The 16920-nt window shown below is 45.0% G+C and overlaps 1 protein-coding gene across 1 annotated transcript in view; it reads right to left on the bottom strand.

Moving 5' to 3' along the window:
* pkd1b (polycystic kidney disease 1b) overlaps nucleotides 1-16920 on the bottom strand; it is a gene marked incomplete at both ends in the record, with an annotated part of 52450 nt that extends 35530 nt beyond the window's left edge. Inside the window, 13 exons of the mRNA XM_083787460.1 lie at nucleotides 119-3834; nucleotides 4729-4868; nucleotides 5184-5359; nucleotides 5944-6075; nucleotides 6235-6330; nucleotides 6941-7321; nucleotides 7951-8253; nucleotides 9101-9393; nucleotides 9936-10077; nucleotides 11058-11182; nucleotides 11827-12053; nucleotides 12456-12636; nucleotides 16770-16920. Coding sequence (XP_083643586.1) covers nucleotides 119-3834; nucleotides 4729-4868; nucleotides 5184-5359; nucleotides 5944-6075; nucleotides 6235-6330; nucleotides 6941-7321; nucleotides 7951-8253; nucleotides 9101-9393; nucleotides 9936-10077; nucleotides 11058-11182; nucleotides 11827-12053; nucleotides 12456-12636; nucleotides 16770-16920 — 6063 coding nt within the window. The remainder of the gene's footprint in view (nucleotides 1-118; nucleotides 3835-4728; nucleotides 4869-5183; nucleotides 5360-5943; nucleotides 6076-6234; nucleotides 6331-6940; nucleotides 7322-7950; nucleotides 8254-9100; nucleotides 9394-9935; nucleotides 10078-11057; nucleotides 11183-11826; nucleotides 12054-12455; nucleotides 12637-16769) is intronic.

The following is a 16920-nucleotide window of genomic DNA, read 5'->3' on the forward strand; positions in this document are numbered from 1 at the left end:
TTCACACGACTATCGTGTGAATGTATTTTACTGCACTGTCTGCAACGTGATTCCTGTACGTTCAATACCATCAACAGCACAGTATAACAGAGTTGCCGTACCAAGAGGGTTGTAGTACCTCAGTCATGACAGTCCACTGAAACTGCAGCTGGTCTTCAACTCCTGCTTCAACGTCGGGATCGTGTGACTTAGAGCCATCCAGGAAGAGGTCACGGAGACTGGGCCAGAGGCGGTGTGAGCCTCCCTTAATGACGGCCACAAGGGGGCAGTGGACCACCGTGACGCCGATCTTTCGACGAACAAACAGAGGAGTTCCCTGGTACTGCATTGTGAATATCACGCAGTACCGTCCCGTCTCCAGAGCATGCTTCGGCAGGAAAAGTAGGGGTGAAGACACGTCCACCTCGGTGGTAAGGGACACCGTGTTCCCAGTGAGATCCGTATCGCTCTCCTCCGTGCAGTCAGACGTTGCTAAAATCTCCCATCGATAAGTGGTCTTGTAAGTGGAGCAGCCGTTGACGTCCACGGTGGCTTCGAATAAGCTGGGCCTTGTCCTGAAGATGGTAGACTGGCCTTGAACTAAGGAGGCGTTCGGCGGGGAACATCGGAGCTCCCTCACCTCCATGTGTCGCCGTGTGGACACTCGACTGACACCGTTGAAAACCTGGACTCCCACGCTGTACCTCCCGGCAACGTGATACGTATGAACGGCCCAGTTGAGGTCTGTGACTGCCGGCGCTTCAGCCGAGTCTCCAAAGTCCCAAAGGAACTTAAGGCTATTCCCGCCATGCACTTGGGCAGAACAACGAACAGCATATCCAGTAAATATTTCCAGTGGCTGACAGACGACCGTGACCTCCTTAACGGGCCATTGAACCGTCACGGTCTCTTCCCGGGTCTGCGAGCACACGCCGTTGCTGGCCACCACGCTAACGGTCAACGCGCCACTTCCGGGTGAAGAGAAGCTTACTTCCTGTCCTCCGGCGGTACATGAAGGCTCGGAGGACCCCTCCAAGTAGAACGTCCAGGTGTAGGTAAGTGAAAATCCACTCTGGACGTCCGCTTTAAAAGTCACTTCCTTCTCTGCTTCTAGCGCAGCGGAACAACAGTTTACCAACTGTAAGCCAATGATACGCTCAGCGACTAGAATGGAAGAAGTCACCCGTGCGCTGCTGACCTGGTTCCGTGCACGTACCGTCACCAAATGTGTCCCAGCGGGAAGGCTAGACGTGATAAAATGTCCCTCAACGATGTCCTGTCTATGAGTTGGATCGGACTTACCAAAACTTATAGCAAAACTAACGTTGCTTCCTTTGGAAATAATTGGGCTAAAAACGACTTGTTCCTCGGTACAGAGAGGTGACTTGCTGATGTTCAGAGTGAGGCCTTTTATGGCGTCTTGGGCCGTGACACTGTGTGACACCGTCTGCCAGCTAATCCCATTTGAAACATTCAGAGACACCTCGTAGACTCCGGCTTCTGTAAAAGTGTAGATAAGGGGCCGACCTTTGCCTATGAACAGAGTGTGTTCGGCACTTATTTTGTCGACTTTCCAGTCACACTGCAGATCACTGCCTTTGTGGATAAGTCCACGGAGTGCCACGGGAGCACTCGTGTTGACAAAATAAGGATGTGTGTTTGTGTCTATTTGAAAGTCTATTCCTACAACCTCCTCCTGGACTACAAACTGTCTGGTTACGTCGCTGTGGCTCAGAACATTCTGCACAGAGACTTTGACAGGGCAACGGCCCGGTGTCGTAAAAGTGTGGAGAAGGAAGGGCACTTCCGTCCACAGGGGTGAGGAGGGGTCGGAGTTCACGTGCCAAAGATACCGGAGGTCTGACCCGGTAGCCACAATAACGGAGATATTTAAGGCTTGTCCAGCTGCCACAGTGTCTGACCGCGCTACTATGTTTGCTCCCATCACCTTCTCTACTGCCATAACAGAAATGTAGCCGCTCATCTCACCCAGCGGGTTAGTTGCCGTTAACTGAATAGAGGTATAACCTGGGGATTCCACTAACAGCTGAAAAAGCTCTCCATCACCAGCACTCACGTGGTTGTCAGTAGCTTGGGCTTGTGTTGTTGCGAGCCAGTGATAAGTGACATTAGAGCCGTGGCTCAGTGAAGCGACAAATGGCGCACTCGTTCTGGTTTCTACATATTTCATGTCGATCAGACTTTGACATTCGATGCGAAGTCCCTCTATCCTTTCAAAGACCTCGACTAAAATAGTCGTCTGCCCGTCGCTCACCACGTTTTGGGCCATAACTCTGACACGATATGCTCCGGTTTTAGGGAAGACATATCTAAATTGATATGTCCCCTGTTTGGCTGTCATCATACCATCAACTGACCAATAGTAGGCGGAGCTACTGCCACTGCCAAGTGCAGTAATGACAGTTTCTTCTCCTGCAACTGCATACGTCCGTTCGACGTGAAGCGTGAGGTCCGAAACGGGACGGAAAACGTTCACTTTGAGAGCGACAGTGTCTCTGCTCACTGCGTTGTACGCCGTGGCGGTGACAGTGAACGGGCCCGGGGAGGTGAACGCGTGAGAGGCGTTGCTTTGCTCCTGCACCGGAGAACCGTCTCCAAAGTCCCACAGCACGGACACGTCGGTGCCCGCGCAGCTGGCGAGCCAAAACGAGGTTGTCGTGTTGGCCGTTAGTGTATCGCTCTGGCCGCCGTGTGCCACAGACAGGATGCTCACACGTTTTTGAACGGCGACGGTGGCGTTGGCCGTTCTGTCACTGACTCGGTTACTCGCCACGACTGTCACGTCTTGGACACCGTCCTCGTCATACACCAAGCACTTCTGAGAATTCCCAGGAGAAGGAGAGTGACTACATGAGCTGTCGAACCACACGAATCGGTAACCGGTGGTCTGTTCGGGGTAAACTAACGCACTGAAACACACAAGCTCGCCAACTGCCACGGCAACCTTTGACGGCTGAGCGGTTAGGTCACTGATAGGAGCTTCGACACAGACACTGATGTTGTATGTGGTCGACGTAATGACGCTCGACACGGTTAGGTTCACGTTAAAAACCCCGTGGGTTGAAAACGAGTGTATGGCGGTGGGATTTTCCCTCACCACACTCGACGGAGACCCGTCTCCGAAGTTCCAACGGAAAGCCAGCGTGGATATGTTCCCGTTCACCTGAGCGCTAAGCTGTGTCTCTCTTCCACTCCCGACGCACTCTGAAGGAAGAAGTATTCCAGTTACGGTCAACTCATATACCTCCACGTTGATGGACTGATGAGCTCTGCTGACAGAGTTAGACGCTGTGACATCGACCACGTAGGTCCCCGGCGATCTGAAAGTGTGCAACGCGAAACTATCCGAGCGGTCAGCCTGCCGCGACCCGTCGTCACCAAAGTCAAAGTCCCAGACGAGACTGGAGCCCGTGGCCGCCTGGCCTCTGATCTCCGTAACAGAATTCAGCTCACTGGGCCCGTCGTAGCTCACCGTCAACCCGGTGACTCCTTCCATGACTTTGACAGTGAGCCAGGCGGTCAGCGGTGCGGTCAAGGAGTTGTCGGCGCTCACTGTGACGTTGTAAACCCCGACGCGTCCGAAGGTGTGCGTAACCTGACTGCGGAGGAGCCCGCCATGACCAGCTTCGGATCCGTCCCCAAAGTTCCACGTGAAGACGGCGCCGTAGGGAGAGGGCTCTGCCGACGTGTCGAAGACGAGGGTCTGGTTGACCAGGGTGACGGGAGAGGACGAGGAAACCAGCAGGTGACTTAACGGGTGGAGAGCCTTTATCTTCATGGACGCCTCAACGCTGTCATACGTGTTGGAGATTTGGACTCGAAGTGTGTATTCACCTACAGTGCATGGAACACAAAAAAATCACACCCGTGTGAAGTGAGGGCCGCAAATATATTAAAGTTTAACTCATGTTGATTAGGTGATGCAAACACAAACATTAAACGCCATTGACAATAAAGAGACAATATGACGTAAATGACACATTATGACGTACATTTTTCCTTCATTGTCAATGGCGTTTACAAAACAAACATTGAACTAAAGACAAACATTAAACCTGTGTATAGGAGTGCTCAAAAAGAGGAAAAATAATGTTATTATTTATTTTCTAAATCTAAACCAACCAAGTGCAGAGAGGAGTACAAACATAAAAAAGGCTTAAAGGTATAAACTATAAATAAAAGCCAATTTTGGGTAAAGCATGCAAATGTAGCCAATATAGCTACTATACTGTTCCTACATTCATCAATACTGTCTGGACACAAACATTGCTTGTCTGTTTTTATAGGCTCCAAAATTACGCATTTAATGAATAATGTACTATATATGACGTTGCACATGCATGATTAACAGGCTGGTGAAGTTTGAGTTCCCCTGATTGGTCGAGAGATACCAGAACCGCAAGATATCAGAGGGCCCAAATAAGGCAAGAAATAACACAGAAGCTGTATTTTCTCTCACTACTTTGGAATGAATGATTGATATCAAATGTTAAATATTTGACTACAATAATGTTGCCTACCTTTAACAGGTGCACAAAGCCAAGGGTGCAACAGCCTACATGGGTAAAATAAGAACGCTTTCCCCACACTGTTTCATACCAAACTTGCTCTGTTAAAGTGATACTTGGGTATATCGGACACATGCATGAGCAACAGCTCAAATTTGTCCACATTCATCTGCTATTGCTATGTGTGCTTTTGTGCCTGTACTGTACGTGTGTTTATTACCTGCCGCATGGTAGGAGTGGCTCACAGTGTCCTGGACGTAGGCTTGTCTCTCTCCTCTGTCCACCAGCCCCTCTGTGGTCTGACATGGAGCGGGATGGCTGTGGTTCACCATCTGGCTGCCCATCTCCCCAAAGTCCCAACTACAGGAGATGTACAGTATACAGTCTCGTGAACATTCACAGCACATTGTATAATATTGCAGCAAAAAAGGATTATGTTGTTTGTAGCATGGTGATTATATTCATACATCATTTCAAGAATGTTATTTATGGGAGGATGTCTGTGAATAACAATATGATAGTTAGAGGTGCTCCGAACGATCGGCCACCGATCGGTGATCGGCAATTTACCCAAGATCGGTATCGGGCCGATCGTGACAAAAACTATCGGTGATCGGTTCCAAAAAACCTGATCGGAGCACCTCTAATAATTGTGCAACAAACACATGTTTGTACCTGACAGTGACCCCAGTGGATGTGTCCACTTTGAGCCGGACGGTGTAGAGGTGTGCGGCGGACACAGCCACGACCTCACAGACGGACACCAACTCTGGCTCCGACAGCGGGGTCGCCACCTCGGCGCTCAGACGGATCTCCTGGGTCTGAGAACTCACCGGGTTGGACGCCGTCACCTATAGAACGACGGACGGAGTAACCCATTTAGAAATGAGGCTGATTCTAAAAACAAATCTTCTAAATCCTAAAAGTTTTCTGAAAATCCCATGTTTCTGTGTCAGTGGTGCTCAGCCCTTTTCATGTCAAGGACCCCCAGAATTATCTGTATTTGGCAGCGGACCACCATCTGAAAATGTGTTGTTCCAGAGACCCCCCCCCCCCAAGAAGCAAAGATTCTAGTTAAAAACTTTTCGCTCTGAAAGTATATATTCAAAGATTTGCGCCACATTTTCACAATTAAAAAGAATTGCAGATCTACAAGCTTGTAGTGCGGCACTCAGTGCCGTGTTTTCAGACATATACTGACCGTTGGCTCTGTTCTTGGTCTGTTCTTTTTTCCTTCTACAATCTACACAAACCTCTCTGCTGGAAATTGCCGATCTACGAGCTTGTAGATCTGCTATTTTTGGCTAATGTTCCCCTCCGAATAGGGATGCTATAGAGTTGAAGTGGATAATGTAAAATTAAAAGAATATCCTATAAAGATTTGGCGGTGGTCCTGGACCCCCTGTTGAAGACCCCTGTCTTATAGTGCATGTACCACTAGATTGTACTCAGCAGGTTTGTTGAGCAGTACAATGTAGGATTCTCCCTCGTAGGCAAACTCCTCCAGGTTGTCAATCACCCAGGTGACTTTCACAGAGGAACCGCCGTCCACCTTCGCTGTGAAGACCTGAGATCATGGGAGATGAGGACATTTACATAACAAGAGACGCTTTTTGAAAAAGGCGCAACGAAAGTTGAATTTAAGAGAAATTCTGATTCTTCATAAAGTTTGTATTTGTTTGTGTGCACAGACTGCGAGAGAGAGCAATGGTGCGTACACTTTTACCTGTGGTGTGTCCAGCAGCACTCTCTGGTGTCCGTACGGTGGTTCTACATGCAGTCCTGACACTGCCTCATAGCCACACACCTGTACACTGGCACTCTGGCAATCACAATCAGCATTATTGTCACATCACAGTTTTACAAGTAAAAAAGTGGGTGAAATTATTATTCATTTTCTTTCCAATAAAAACAAGAAAGGGGAGGGAGTAAGGAGATCAAGGCAGGAAAGAAGAAAGTTTGAGCGTTTTTATTTACCACAGAAAATAAATGGTTTCAAATAATAGCGGTACAACCAAGGGGTCTCTTTTCCCACAAAATAAATTTGCACATAGTAGCAGAGATGACACAGAGGCAGGGGCTGAAACTCCGTAAGAGGGCAATTTTGGAAGAAAATAGAGCTTGCAGATCTGCTATTTTCCTGCCGTGACCACGCACTCATTGGCTACTGGAGATGCGCCGATGACATGAAACAAAACTCGAAAACAAATTATCTCAACACAAAATGCTGATCAGGAGAGTTCCGAAAAAAGCAATTCTTGGGTATGACATGGAAAGGAGTGGAGGGCATTTACATTTCTTTCACCATAGTAAATTCTGCATTCATGGTCTGGAGTGGAGAGGGCAGTTGTTTTACAGACAGTTAAAAGGGCAGGGGCTGAAGCCCCCTTTGATGTCTACAGTATGTGTGCACGTACGTGCCTGCATAGTACCTGAGTGCTCACTCCATTCACCACACTGACGTTCAGAGTGTGGACCTGCACAGACGCCAGCACCAACGCCACGGAGGAGAACCACACGTCAGGGGACTCTCTCTGGCATCCGGGCCAGGATGGAGACACGTCGTCGGGACACGACGGGAGCAAAGGGACCCCCGTCCGGAGCACCGGAGCTGACCACGAACTGCTGCTGCTGTTCTTCTGCCCCGATGGAATCTTAACGACGATGAGAGTTTGCACGTCGATCTGGACGTGAATTTGGTTGTTTTTGTCCGGCTTGGGGTGGATGACGCGAAGACTGCTTATTGGAGTCAGAAGAACTGGAGTTGGAGCAGTGGTGGTTTGAAGAAGCCCGATATCAGGAACTGTTGTCGTCTGTGGGCAGTGGTCAAAAGTACATTCACTCAAGTACTGGATTTTATTTATTTGAAAACTTGAGTTACTATAGTTACTTTGTAGATTAGAGTATTATTACAAAACATACATTATACCCACTTCAGCCCTATACACATCTTGGCCATTTGAAAATAGCCGATCGACAATGCTATTTTCTATACATTTTTAAATACTTTAGTACTTTTACTCAAGTCAATTTTGATTGCCGTACTTTTGCTTGTAACAGAGTATTTCTACACTGCAGTATTGATTGATTGATTGAAATATTTATTAACAGTTTGCAGAATTACAGTACATTTCAAGCACAAACTCAATACAAAGACTGTTAACTAATCATTACACAACACTTGTTTACAAGAGGGTCCACCATGTTCAATTCATCAAAACATTTAGAGACAGACACTTCTATATAGTCAAAGAACAGAACAGGAATTCATCATAAAGGAGGTAAAAAGGGAAAAGAAACAACATGTAAACAGTGAGGGGGAAAAGGGTTGGGGCGGTGGGGGGGGATTCAGATTTTACGGGGGCCAGTTTCGAATTGCAGCCGTCCGTAGCCGTAGATGCCCTTTGAGAGCGGTTTTGATGGTATTGATGGAGTAGGCTACCTGTTCCGTGCTCAGGTAATCATGATGGCTGGTCGCCCCGCGCATAGAGTCCACATACAGCATCCGCAGATCACACACCACACCGTCAATCCACCGTCCGCCACTGGAGGGCACCGGAGAGAGGCCTCCCTCCATCCAGCCGCCCCACTCCGATCCTCTCAGCGACAGGTAGCTCTGGCGCCAGGCGGAGTCGAGGGTCGAGGCGTCGCCGCGGCAGTGTAGAAACGTCCCCGGTTCTCTGGTGTGCTGCACAGCCAAGATGTCGTCGGGATAAACCATGATCTCTCTGTCAGGCAACACCAACTGTGACAGAAAACAATAGGTATAATTATTATCAGGTAAATAAATAAAGTCTGCATATTGACCTTATGCACACGCTGCCATCTTGCCAGCAAGGTGCCAGCCAGGTGCACCTTCCCATTGACCAGTTGTATTAAACAACGTTAAACTCACCAACATTGCAGCTGTACGGACTACGGAAAGCTTGAATTATCCTCTTTCAATCTGTAAAGTTTTTGTTTCATAAAACTCCACTGTAGAGTAGACAGAGCTACTTCCTGTCAAGAAATTCTGTTCAGGATATTTTTGTTCTACAGGTAAGTGACAGAGTTTGGGAGTGCTGTTGGAGTATATCACTCAACAGCCAGCTGTGTACCACCTGTTTTGAATTAGCACATAATGCAGAAGGAGGTTGCTTTACAAAAAATGAGTGCTTCCCAACTCCAATAGGCCTACTTAGGGAAAAACATCACCTAGCCTACAAGGAAGTAGCTCATAAAAAGCGGCCTACAGTGAATTTGTATGAAACAAACACTTTGCAGCAAGATGACCCCGGTCAGGTCTGCATAGATGGTCAATTGCATAACACTGGCTAATTTCTCAGCTCCACTTGTTTATTGCTTCAACATTTCAATCCTGCTACTGCTGGATCTTCTTCGGGAATTTTAATGATCGGTATTTAGCATGATATAATAATTATTAGACACAATTTAATTCATAGTCCACATTAGATGTGGTTCAAGATAGCAGTAGAAAATATTAGCTATGGAAGTTATTGAAGCTCAACAATGTTGTAGGCAATGGTTTGCCTACAACAAACAGCTTTCCTCCGAGGCGGTGGAAAGCCTGGTGAGGCGAGCTTAATACTCACACTAATAGTTTTGAGCTGAGAGCTAGGGTGGACTCTGAGGGGCAGGTCTGCCACCAGGTGGTAGAAGGGGGTTATCGCGGAGAAGCGGGGCGGTAGAGAAAAGCTGCGTGGTTGTTGGCCCGCCGCCACCGTGGTGGGGGGGTGTGGGTTTGGGTAGGGGCTGCAGGGGCTGGTGACCGGCACACACGCCTCCAGCAGATGGCACCAGTACTGTCCCGTAGAGCAGCCCCCTGTGGTGTTACACAGAGGCACCGCCGAGCAGCAGGTGAACGGGTTGAGGAGGGAGCCGCAGCCTGCAGGGAGAGAGAGCAGTGTCCATGATGAGGAGATAGACAGTTGAACCCATTTAGACCTGAGGCAGATTTTCTTTTTTAAAAGCCTTTTCTAAATCCTAAAAATTTTCTGAAAAACCTGTTTCTATATCAGCGTTTCTAAAGCCATTTCATTTGAAAATTGAATGTTCATCACTGAAGTTGTTATGCTTGCACTCTATGAATAAAAATAATATGAAAAAAAAGCAGGAAAAAAACAGAGAACACAAGTGATCAGGTTTAGCAGCAGTCTGCAAAACAAACGTTGGTTTTCGGGACGCATGTACAGTATGCATGTCTATGCTTAGATTAGACATTGAAACAACGTCGCTTCAACGTCTATAGGCCTATATATAGACGTTTAAGAAAACCGCTAATCAAACTGCTAATCAAAAACGGCTAAGCTAAGACCAGTTATAACCCATTTTTAGACGGACGTGCATGTAATAGCCGATTATTGCTCAGTGGGATTGCTCCTACCTGGGGGTACGAGGTGGTGGCTGAGACTGCAGTATGGGGCCTACCTGGGGGTACGAGGTGGTGGCTGGGACTGCAGTAAGGCCTCAGGATCTGGACGCGGGACAGAGTGGACAGACGGCTGGGCTGAACCACCAGCTCTACTGAGACCAACTGGCCTGCGTGACTGAACCACAAGCCTGGAAACAGCTGCATCTGTGGGCATTGTCACATTGCACTGATTACTTACGTTTGCATGTGTATAAGCGCAGAATATGATGATATCAAATACTACTGATCAGACTTTTGTTTAGCACAGGAAAGCAATATGCACAAAGCTATAGCCCTGCATGAAGATGCCATTATTACACAATATAAATGTAACTGCTGGATGGATCCCATCTTGACGGGCTGTCACAGATAAATATGCTCTGTCTATGCACACAGAATAACACTTCCTACTTCTGGGCTGCTTCCCTACTTCCTTCACAGGTGTTACCCATGATACTAATTAAGGCTCTGTTCCATTTAGTGTGCAGTGGTTCTCAAACTTTTTAATTTCAAGCTAGGACTCCCATAACTCTGAGAGTGTACAAATAATTGTAATAATAATAATGGATTTTATTTATAACACACTACATTCGGTTAGAATCTCAAAGTGCTAAGAGCAAGAGTGTCTGTCCTGTTGTCTGTTTTGTTTGTCTGTTCACACTGTCATTGTTTAACTGTTTTTTGTTTTTTCATGTTTATCACATTTATATGTCTTTTTTATTATGTATTGTATGTGGAACATTTACATTGCCTGTTATTTCTTTCATTTTATTTAACAGAACTACTCATTATCATTGTCGATAATATTCTGATGTTGTCATACAAAAAATGCCTAATAAAAACAGTATTAAAAAAAAAAGAAAAGTACACTCTCAGAGTTACACACCCATTTGGAACCCGCCGAAGGACACTTTGAGACCCACTGGTGTAGCAGAGTGATTCCAGTGAGCCAACATGTACAATATCAGCACCCTGACTCTGTTTGACCAGAATGGAACAGAGCCTCCATTAGTATCAGTGGTAACGCCTGTGAAGGAAGGAAGTGTGCATAGGGCCCATTCCATGCAAGAAGGAACAAATATGAAAATAATATTTTGATTGCTTTCCTATTTCTTCGAAGAAAAAAGAAGAAATCACACCCAGACCTCCACTGTGTGCTGCCTGGTGTCCGGGGCAGAGGGGAGGGTTGACTGCTGCTCCTTGGCATATATACCGGACATGAGGGACACTCCCGTCAGATAGCTGTCCAGAGACGGTAGAGACACTGCATACAGACCGCAGGGAACACAAATCATTTCCTGCTGTACTCTATAATTATTTTATACATTATGTCTATTGTGTACTATAAAGAGTTAAAGTTGTGGCAGGGTAGGGTAGGCAAGCAGGCAGGCGGTGTCTGTCCGTGCGCCTGTGGCGGACGACGTGCACATACTGTACAGTATGCCCGTATGGAGCAAGAGAGAGAGGGAAGGTAGAGTGAGAAGGAGAGGGAGGATTTGTCATTAAATGGTATATGGTGCATTTATTTAAAGCGCTTTACACAGATTGTGCATATTACATTCAGCCATGCAGGCACCAACCAAGGGTTCAGGACACTTTGACACCAACTCTGGGGGAGCCCGAGGGTTTGAACCCATCCGGTCACCCTACCCCTGGCCTGAGCCACTGCCGCCCTGAAACTAATTTCCAAAAATAAGTTACTTCCTCACTAGTGATACATTAAATTAATGTTTTAGAGGCTTGGCTCACCGCCTACCTATACAGTGTTTGATGCACAACATCATACCCATTTATTGTCAAACCTGTAAAGACCAGCTAGCATTTGCTGCCGTCTGTCAAAGCATACACACCTACAGGTGTTTTCTCATTAGTGATAATTAATAAACAATTAATTGCGTTCTTTAATACCTGTGACTTGTTTCTCACAGAGGAAAATGTACTCTCCGCCACACCTGGAGCTCCTCTGCTGTCCCATCGTACCCAAAGCCATCTGAGTGCAGTCTCCTAGGGCGGGACTTTCACTGCCATCGTCCGGCGACCAGTGGGGACTCATTTGGGGACCTTCACCCCCACTGTTCGGATGGTCCCCCCCTTCTCCGGCTCCTCTGCGCCCCCATAGCCACACACTGGCTTTCCTATGCAAACAGATACAACAAAGGACGCTCAAACAGAGCAACAGGAAGCTGTATAAAGACAGTTCGAAACTAATATTTATAGAAGGCCTGAAAATGCACCTTTGAGCAGGCCAAAGGGACAGGAAATGATCGCTCCACCCTTAGTCAAGTGACTATATACCCCCCGGTGCACCTCTTCATAACCCCCTTCCCTTTTCCCCCAACCTTCTATTTTTCATGATTATGAATTGAATATCCAGGACCTGAATGGAAACAAGACCACAAGGACTTTTAGAGTCTGTATACTCTGCACTGTACATTTCTCCCTACTAAAGTAATCAATCAATCAATCAATCAATGGTATTAAATTAGATTGATTAATTAATCCATAATATATCCAGTAATAATCCCACATTTACTCACACTGGAAAGGAGTAGTGGATAAAGTTCTGTGTTTCAGGAGAGTCCACAGCAGCTAGATCCCCTCCCTGGGTTTCTCTGCACACGTCCAGTGCTTCTGTCCAGGACAATGCTGCTTCAGAGAGCCAGTAGCATCGCATGCTGGTCAAATGGATTTGACCACCTCTCGGACAAGGGACTTCATCTGTAAAACAACCAGGAGCTGTTGATAATGTCATATAGAAGAAGGCTGATAATTTCAAAAATGTGGAACCCCCTACAAACAGCCGTTCCAATATCCCTAGACTCCTTCAAAACTGCTCTCAAAGAACACTTACAATTCGCAATTTGAAACTGGCACCTTTTGTTTTTTTTAACTGTATATATGATGATGATTTCATTTTTTTGTGTATAATATTTGTATGTCTTTAAATGTTCGGATTAATTGAAAATGGAGGACCTGATATAAACTGATGTTTACTGGTTTTATCCTCAGAGTCTGCATATTGACCTCAATCAATCAATCAATCAATCACTCAATCAATCAATTCTTATCCTAGCCTTCCCATATTGAGAATAAGTAAGCCATGTGTTATGTTAGGCATTATAGCATTCTGGATCCACTCAATCAAATTCAATAGCCAGTAGTGTTGAGGATTACGTTTGGTAGGCTATATCTGACATATATGACCTAAGACTGTGGTTTTCAACCCTTTTCATATCGAGGCCCATTATTTATTCAGCATTTGAGCCACGGACCACCATTTGATGAGATTTAGACTTGCAGACCCAAAACTAAAGAATATTTTGTTGTCGTTGGATGAGATTTTCTCTACAATTCCATGCTTTTGGCAAACGATCAAAATATCAATTCTTCTACATTCTCTAATTGTGTAGACTTCTTGGAAATTAAGTAATGCAGATTTTAAACAATAATTTTACTCTTGAGAGCGTAAAAATGAAACCAAATGGACCCATTTAGTTTCCTTTTACCCTTATTAGATCTCTCAAGAATCTATTAAATAAGATTTATTAAATTATGAATTAATTATTATTAAATAAGATATATTAAAGGGATTGTGACATTTAAAAAAAGGTTTTGGAATTGTTCTTGTTTTTTTTAGGTTTTCTAATCTCAATTGCACCCAAAAAACATGAACTTTTAACATTCAGTAGATTTTCTGTGATCTGGGGTTTTCTGGCAGTAAGTGACATCACTTACTGCAAATCCCATATATGTCAATGGGATTTGCCAGCAGATGTCACTGTTTCACTGTGTTGCCTGTTTTCATTGTAGCTCAAAAGGCCCAAAAAAACCCAAAGAAAACTTCAGACCACAGAAAGTCCACTGAATGTTCAAAGTTCAGGTTTTTTGGGTGTAATTGAGGTCATAAAACCTAAAAAAAAAAATATAAATAAAAATAAATGAAAATGAATGTCAAAACCTTTAAATAAGGGTCCATTTGGTTTCTGACCTAAGAGATTGTATAGCCAGGTACTACACTTGTACAGTGGTGTAAAGTGACACATACATTTACCCAAGTACTGTACTTAAGTACAATTGTGAGGTATTTGTACTTTACTTGAGTATTTCCAATTTCCAATAATTACTTCTACTCCACGACATCTCGGATCCAAATAGTGTACTTTTACTCCACTGCAATTTTTTGAAAACTTCAGTTACAAGTTAGTTACTTTGTAGATTTTGATTATTACAAAACATGCATTAACCACTTCAGCCCTACATTTCAGCCATTTGAAAATAGCAGATCTACAAGCTCACAATAAGTTGCGATGTGATGCACTGCGAGCTTGTCGTTCTGCTATTTTCAAAAGATTAGTACACATGTGAAAACTTTAAATGAGACATTCTGCACAATTAGTACTTTTACATTTGGTACTTTAATTTCAAAAGGCTCAATCGAGCCTATAATCAATGTTCCATGAAGCTTTCTCACCTCCAGTAGTGGTGGTGATCAAAACCATGCATAGAGTCCACAACACCAGAGCCAGGTTTTGAAAATCAGTTGTGTGTGTCATCTTCCACAAGAGAATGAATTAAATGGCTACAGTACGTAGCTCACTGCTGGAGCCTAGCAGACATCCACACACTCCCTCCATCCATGTCACATCCTCTCCGTTTATCTGCCTTCTTCCTAGCCTCTACCATCTAGGCACCATATGACTTTCAGTGTCCTCGTTGAAGTCATCGGAATTTGAAAGTTTCACTAGTTCATCTTTTCATCCTTCCCTCGCCTTAAGAAGACCAAACCTGTCTGTCCAAGTCTATCTCTCTCTCTCAACAGATATGCTCATGCTCTTGTTTCTCTCCATTTAAAAGCTCTTACTTTTCTACCCACCCACCCCCAATCCTCCTCCTCCTCCTCTATTGTCCTATAAGGCCCTGGACACTGAGTTATGGCGGTGTCATTGTTTTAAAGGCCTTGTCTTGCCCCTCCGTTCTGTTTGAACGCCTTCCAGGGTGACTTCTCGGTTGTCTCTCAGCAACAGACAGAAGAGTCGAGTGGACAGAGAGGAGGCCAGCTTTTCTCATTAGCATGTCGTAAAACCCTTTGGCAGTCAAACTCACTCAGGCAAGATAAGTTAAAGGCCATTGTCGAAACTACAGCATCACAGTGGTGGTTAAATTGTTATTTTTAAGATGTTGTAATGATGTACAGTATAGCTAAGAGTTCAATTTAACAATTGAGACGAGAACATATTTTAAAAGCTGATCTTGTGAGGCCAGCACAAAGAGACTGTTGCCTAACTGTGTGAACGCGTAACACCACAGGCTTCTCCAGACAGAAGCAGACAAAAACCTGTGACGTGCTTACATGCAAATGAAAAGGCCAAACGTTTAAACAGAGGATGCCATGTGGGTTGCCTGGTTACAAAAAAGATAAAGGTATAGTGATAAGGCTGCCACAGTTCAGAATTGTCAAGAACTCACTGGGTAAACGAATCTCGCCACCACGGCCCAGCAGTGTGACAGAAGAACATTTGCCATTAACCAAATTAATCAATCCAGCTTCTCTAATATTGGCCCTAATAAGAGTGGAGGAACAAGCCACTGTCAGTCAGGGAAGGTGGCTTTGTTGAGGTCCAATCTGAGATGGGAAAAAAAATTTGATCTACAAACTGAACAAAACAGAGATTGTGAAAGAAGGCTGTGTGCCTCATGGGTCAACTGAAGATTCTGAAGCTGTGTTTCTGAAATGCATGAGAGAGAGAGAGAGAGAGAGAGAGAGAGAGAGAGAGAGAGAGAGAGAGAGAGAGAGAGAGAGAGAGAGAGAGAGCGTGTGTGCGCAGAGGGTTTCCCCTCTTACTTTTTACCTTCACAGGATGAAGATCAGGGAGATACTGATGTCATGCGATCACAATTCTTGATCTTGAACTCTATATTTTTACAGTAGAGCATTAATCATATTCAAGAATGTCACATAAACAGTTGGCTAATATAACTGAAGAAGAAGAGAAAAAAGCAGTCCTGAAAATGATAATTGTATACAAAGGCTGGAGGAAGAAGCCATTTTTTTCAACACACGCCACCAGCAAGTTGTCAGGCTGAAAGACTACTGTACCCAGCAGCACACAGTAGGCTGAAAGACGGTCAGAGTGATCTACCGTACCCAGCAGCACGCACCACACAGTAACGACTGAAGCTCCATTCGTGAGGAACGACCTGCGATTCAGTGGAAATCACAAGAGCCGAGCCAAAAAAAAAGGTATGCTGCATGTCCTGGTCCATGTCCTGGTCCATGCAGTCCTCATAGTCCCAATAATAGACATTGATCATGTGTGCATGACATGGGTTATTTTCATATTTACAGAACTACATTGGTGTAGTAGAAAATGCTGGAATGAAGGCTCTCAATGGGTGGGACAGCAGGATGCAGGGGTATGGTATAGGCCCGTCACAATTATTACATAATGGTCTAATCGCAATTATTTGCGATAATCACAATTATTTTTGCATAATCGCCAATTGTTTCCATGTTGAAAAATGTCCATACATTTTCATGTATTTTTTGGGGAAAGAAAACAATATAAAAATGATTAGAGGTGTCAGAGATTTCTTTCTATATTTAAGTTATTTGTCATAATTATATGCCCTTTGCAATTTGTGATTATGAAGCCTAAAAGGCAAACAGAAATACAAATTGTAACATTCCAATGTTCAATGTATAAAATGTAATCGTTAATCAATCGCAATTAATCGTGAAAATGAACCGTCAACATAAATATTTAATCGTGACAGCCCTAGTGGTTTTTTGTTTTTTTCTAGCAGGGACCTGAGGTGGATCTATCATGGTGCTGCATGGGATGAGTCAATACAGTCCTTCATCAGCGAGGGTTTGGAGGTGTTCATCATCTTCAACAGTGGCTGGGTGGGCGCTCCTAACCTCACGTCTTTAGGAGTGCTCCTGCTCCACCACTGGATCACTGGTTGACTCCACGCTGGGATGAGGTAGACAACGTGAAACAT

Source organism: Protomyctophum parallelum (genome assembly GCF_964188405.1).
Source record: "Protomyctophum parallelum genome assembly, chromosome: 17".
Taxonomy (NCBI): domain Eukaryota; kingdom Metazoa; phylum Chordata; class Actinopteri; order Myctophiformes; family Myctophidae; genus Protomyctophum; species Protomyctophum parallelum.